Source organism: Lagenorhynchus albirostris, chromosome 10 (genome assembly GCF_949774975.1).
Source record: "Lagenorhynchus albirostris chromosome 10, mLagAlb1.1, whole genome shotgun sequence".
NCBI lineage: Eukaryota > Metazoa > Chordata > Mammalia > Artiodactyla > Delphinidae > Lagenorhynchus > Lagenorhynchus albirostris.
The window spans coordinates 17,624,554-17,630,553 of NC_083104.1; the positions used below are offsets into that span (position 1 = coordinate 17,624,554).

General features: G+C 51.4%; 1 protein-coding gene across 1 annotated transcript in view; it reads left to right on the forward strand.

The window, feature by feature from the left end:
- PDZRN3 (PDZ domain containing ring finger 3) overlaps nucleotides 1-4,871 on the forward strand; it is a 246,620-nt gene extending 241,749 nt beyond the window's left edge. The window contains exons 8-10 of the mRNA XM_060161340.1: nucleotides 167-268; nucleotides 1,585-1,701; nucleotides 2,421-4,871. Of these exons, the coding sequence (XP_060017323.1) occupies nucleotides 167-268; nucleotides 1,585-1,701; nucleotides 2,421-4,001 (1,800 nt within the window). The 3' untranslated portion in view covers nucleotides 4,002-4,871. The remainder of the gene's footprint in view (nucleotides 1-166; nucleotides 269-1,584; nucleotides 1,702-2,420) is intronic.
- The last annotated feature ends 1,129 nt before the right edge of the window (nucleotides 4,872-6,000 follow it).

A 6,000-nucleotide genomic window follows, 5' to 3' on the forward strand; every position in this document is an offset into this window, starting at 1 on the left:
TGTGTCAGTTTGAGCAAGGCCTTTCCTTCTGAAGACCAGCGTATTCTTTTCAAGCTGCCTGGAAGTTCTCTGTTCCAGCTGTGAGATGCAGGCCTGCAACAGTGCAGAATGATTCTGCACAACTTACTCATGCTCCTTGTCTACCCTTCCACCTTTTCCTTTTTAGATTAACGGGATAGAGGTACAGAACCGCGAAGAGGCCGTGGCTCTGCTAACCAGTGAAGACAACAAGAACTTTTCCTTGCTAATTGCAAGGCCCGAACTCCAGGTGAGTCGGCTTCCGGCACGTGAAGCTGGGTCTGTAGTTCTAAAATCAGTAACAAAGTCTAACGAAGTCCCTGGCCCTGCAGAACACTGCCCACCTATCGAATCTGAGCTTGAAGGGTACTCCGTACCCCGGAAAGGTAATCTGAGTTGCTCGGACTTCCAATCCGTTTCTCGTTTTGACCTTCTAAGGAGCGTGCTGACATCCACCCTGGCATTTACGCCGCGGGCCCCGCACGTTCGTTAACGCAGGGAGCATAATGAAAGAAAAGAGGAGGGAACATGAGGGCATGGAAAACACAGCCAGGGTCATGCCCGTCAACATGTTTGACTTCCCAGGACCTGACCAGTATCTGTGTGGGTCTCATTTACAACCGCAGAGTGTTAAGGAACGTACAGCATGACGATTATAGTTAAACTTCAGGTGCTCTCATCACCCAAAAAACAGTCACTGTGAGATACGTTAGTTACTCGACTGGTAATTATTTCACTATGTCTATATGCACATCAAATCATCGTGACGTACATCTGCCACGTAGGACAGTTTTTACTGGAAAGAAAGGAAAGAAACTTTGGTCAGCAGACTCTTCCTTAAAGGGCCAAAGAAGAAGTAGGATGGGCTTTGGGAGTTGTGTATATGGTCTCCGGTGCCACTGCAGTGCAGAAGCAGCTGCAGACAATACGTAAGCAAAGGGGCTTGGCTGTGTTCCAATTATGCTGTTTTTAAACAAACAAAAATAGGCCGCAGGCCAGATTTGGCCCACGGGAGGTAGATGTCAGACCCCTGAGCAGTCTGCTTTCTTATGAGCATGAGAGAGAAGAGCCCTGATAAAAGTGATAGGCCTTGCCCAAGACTAACAAACGGCTAGGTTAGTAGAGCTACCTTTTTTGTGTGTGTCAGAAAGAATGCTTTCCGTACTGTAAGTGCCTTCTCGTGGGGACCTGCTAAACTTGTGTGCGGGCCGTCAAGCAGAAGGGCAGGCAGGGCTAGGGCTCCTGGACGCCGCCCCTATACTCAATGGCCTCCTTCACCGAAAAGAGCTAACCTGGGGGAAAGCGCCTCACCCTCCAACAGTTAAAAGAGCAGACCGCAGCCCCGTCCCCCGGACGTGTAGGGTGGGAGCTGTCTTCACCGTGAGCGTGGGGTAGTCGTCTGTCGTAGAGCAAAACGACAGGCAGCCTGCATTTCGATGACCCCCGGAGAGGGCCCCAGAACTATTTCTCCCCAGGGTTACTGTCCTTTCTTAAAAATAAATACATAAAATGAGAGCGAAAGGAGCCTCAGCTGAAGGGCATGTGTGGGCGGCTGTCTCTCCCCAGCTGGACGAGGGGTGGATGGACGACGACAGAAACGACTTTCTGGACGACCTGCACATGGACATGCTGGAAGAGCAGCACCACCAGGCCATGCAGTTCACCGCCGGCGTGCTGCAGCAGGTACCACCCCCGCCAGCCCCTCCGCCCTCTCAGCAGCAGGGAAACCCGGCCCCACATCTCCCTCGGGATGCCCAAGCCCCTGAGCAACCCAGCTGCCGCAGGGAAGACGGCCAGGAAACTAACTAACGAAGTGCTTTTCTGTTCGCCCGAGTGAAGGGCAAGCCCGTAGTTTCCCTGACCACGAGAGTGCCGTGTGGCTTATAAAAGCAAAAGCAGTAATGCCCGGGTACCCCTGACCTTCTGACACTCGTTTCGAAACCAAACCCCCCTGTGCCGGCATTAATAGATCGCTAGAGCAGAGAAAGAAAAAGTCATGTTTTCAAAAGCAAAGCATTTCCCTCTGTTTAACCTGAGCTGCTTGGCACCCTTTCCGTCCCCCTTCTATGCCACCACCATTGTCAGAGATACCATAAGTGACTACTAATCGAGGGCCTTAGGAGCTAAAAGGGCATCACCTATGCCTCCTTCTTCCCGTGCGTGCACAGGGGTCCTCGAATGGCTGGAATTATTCGGTGAGGTAAGGTGACTATCGTCCTCCCTTCCCAGGTGCGGAAACTGAGGCCGAGAAGGAGGTTCAGTGGCTCCCCCAGGTCAGGCTGACCGGGTAGTTAACCCGTAGCTAATTCCCAGGCCCCCCTCCTACAGGAAGAGTCACACCTGGGAACTGCACCTCCGGCGCCCCTCACTGTGCCCGTGTGTTCTTGTTTTCTGTCGTGTAGAAGAAGCACGAGGAAGACGGGGGAACCACAGACACGGCCACCATCCTGTCCAACCAGCACGAGAAGGACAGCGGCGTGGGCCGGACGGACGAGAGCACGCGCAACGACGAGAGCTCAGAGCAGGAGAACAACGGCGACGACGCCCCCGCGGCCTCCCCGCCACTGGCCGGCCAGAGGAAGCTCACGTGCAGCCAGGACACCCTGGGCAGCAGCGACCTGCCCTTCAGCAACGAGTCCTTCATCTCGGCCGACTGCGCCGACGCCGACTACCTGGGCATCCCGGTGGACGAGTGCGAGCGCTTCCGCGAGCTGCTGGAGCTCAAGTGCCAGGTGAAGAGTGCCAGCCCCTACGGCCTGTACTACCCGGGCAGCCCCCTGGACGCCAGCAAGAGCGACCCGGAGAGCGTGGACAAGGAGCTGGAGCTGCTGAACGAGGAGCTGCGCAGCATCGAGCTGGAGTGCCTGAGCATCGTGCGCGCGCACAAGATGCAGCAGCTCAAGGAGCAGTACCGCGAGCCCTGGATGCTGCACAACAGCGGCTTCCGCAACTACAACACCAGCGTCGACGTGCGCAGGCGCGAGCTCTCGGACATCACCGAGCTCCCCGAGAAGTCCGACAAAGACAGCTCGAGCGCGTACAACACAGGCGAGAGCTGCCGGAGCACCCCGCTCACCTTGGAGATGTCCCCCGACAACTCTCTGAGGCGAGCGGCCGAGGGCGTCGGCGGCGTCGGCGGCCCCGGCAGCGAAGGCGCCGCGGGGACCACCGAGGCGTACGGGCCGTCCCCAAGGAATCTGCTCTCCATCACGGAAGATCCCGAAGTGGGCTCCCCGGACTACAGCCCTTCCCCTGAAGAGCTGGACCCCAGCCAGGCCCTGGAGGGCAAGGAGAGGAAACCCAGCGAGGACGGCAGCGGGAGCCCCACCCCCAGCCAGAAGCTGGGCGGCGGCTCGTACCTGTCGCCCTTCCCGCACTCCCCCTACAAACACGCCCACATCCCGGCGCACGCGCAGCACTACCAGAGCTACATGCAGCTGATCCAGCAGAAGTCGGCCGTGGAGTACGCGCAAAGCCAGATGAGCCTGGTGAGCATGTGCAAGGACCTGAACTCGGCCAACCAGTCGGAGCCGAGAATGGAGTGGAAAGTGAAGATCCGGAGCGACGGGACGCGCTACATCACCAAGCGGCCGGTGCGGGATCGCCTGCTGCGGGAGCGCGCGCTCAAGATCCGCGAGGAGCGCAGCGGCATGACCACGGACGACGATGCGGTGAGCGAGCTGAAGATGGGGCGGTACTGGAGCAAGGAGGAGAGGAAGCAGCACGTGGTGAAGGCCAAGGAGCAGAGGCGGAGGCGCGAGTTCATGATGCAGAGCCGGCTCGACTGCCTGAAGGAGCAGCAAGGGGCCGACGACAGGAAGGAGATGAACATCCTGGAACTCAGCCACAAAAAGATGATGAAGAAGAGGAATAAAAAGATATTTGATAACTGGATGACGATCCAAGAACTCTTAACCCACGGCACGAAATCTCCAGACGGCACTAGAGTGTACAATTCGTTCCTATCGGTGACTACTGTATAATTTTCACTTCTGCGTTATGTACATAAGAGAGAACACTACCGTTGAGGTAGCAATTCCTGCCTCGTTCAATGCGGCAAGCTTTTGTATATAAGATAAATAGTGTCATCATGTTTATAGTCGAAATCAGCGAGCCCTACCCACTCACTCACTCTGGGTGTCGTCTTAGCGCTATTTTAAGCGGAGAAAAACCACCCGTAACTGTCTTGGAAGGCAATATTAACAAAACAGAGCTTTTTTTCAAATAGCAATGGTACTTTTTATACTCGTTACCTTTCACATGAAGTTTTTAAAATTTCAAAAAGCTCTTTTATTAAGCATACCTTCACAGAAGAATTTGTTTACACAATATATTCATATACGAAAGTTAAACACACTTTTCTTTTTGCCTGCCGAAAACTCAGATACGACTGCCAGTATGTATTTTTAATGGAACCCTACTTTATAATATGTGAGTGACCGTTTAACATTAGGTCAAAGCTTCAGCTCCAAAAACCACCAAACTCTGTGGTTCACGAGGTATACTACACATAATTTGTTTGTTTAGAATTGGGAGACCCATTTAAACATTCTTCTCCTGGTTAAAGTTCCCAAGAGAGCGTAAAGGTTTTTTAACAGAAGGCAAAACTATAACACAGCTTCGTGGAAGTTTAAAGCATGTTTGCAGATACTGCAACCCGTTGGAGGACTTTGCATGTACAGGAAAGTTGTGGATGGAGACGGTTTGTGGAATTTTAAGTGCTCACTGTAGTAAACCTTTGCTTTGTAGATTCAAAGGGACAGACTTTTTCGAGCAAATTCAGAGAACCATGGTTAGTTATAAACAAACAGTAAGTAAAATGAAGTTAAAATAAATTATTATTTTCTATTTGATATGTTTTGAAGTGATTCCTCATTTTGCAGTGGTGCCTATAAAATAAAAGCCTTTTGCAGTGTGTATTTTTTTTCCCTTCATTGTATTACCTGCTGCCTCGGAAGAATCTGAGCGTTTCAGGTCATCCACTACCTTCATTCTGCTCGGAATCCAAAGACAGGTCTGTTTGTTAGGAAAAAATCTAGCATTCGAATGACTGTCTGCCTTACAGAAAGCCTCAACTTGGCCCACTATGCTATAAACTGGAATAACTGAGCAAGTTTATCAACCAACCAAGCTCGTGTTCACAACAAAACCCCTTTGGTTTACTGCCACCATTACTGCCTGTCGGTAATATCTAACAACATCTCTGAGTAGCTAGGCCCAACTTTCCATTTCTAACATGCATCTGCAAAAGCCACAATATTTTCATAGAATAGCAAGGGTCACCAAAGTGGGTGGGCTTCAAAACTGGTATGTTTCACACCGCAACACCCCACAGGATCCCAAATACTGAATTCACTACGAATTGTTCCCCCATGATAGCGTTCACACAAATGTCAGCTATAATGTCTACTAAAAAGACATACGTACATACATACACACACAAATGAACGAATGACTGGGATTACAAAAGGTATCATTTTCATTCGCCATGATGCCAGACACCTGGTTTTCTCACTGAACTTTGGATTGAAGTGGCCAGGTGTTTAGGTATCTGAGACTTAGATTCCTCCAACACACCCTGTTCGAACCCATATTCCTCCCTTGTGGCCAACATCTTAAGACTAGTCATTAGTAGTCGTACTTCCATTAGAACAAACAATGTAGATACGACACCGATAATATTTATTCCTCACTATCACGATATCTGTTCATAACCTCTTCCAGACCAGGCATCACAAAGATAATTACACCTGCTACCTTAGTGTTTGCAAAAGGTGGCCTGTTAGCACCATGGTTTTCCAATACTCCTCTCCAAGTTCAACTTCCAACAGAATTGGATCCTTGGCTCCCAGGAGCAGTGCCCCATCTCCAGCTCTCTTAACCTCACACCCTTTCTTGCTAGTTAGTGTGCCACCGAGAACCAACACCAGTCAGATGAATTACAAATTGCGTCAAGAGGGCTTCCCTGGTGGCGCAGTGGTT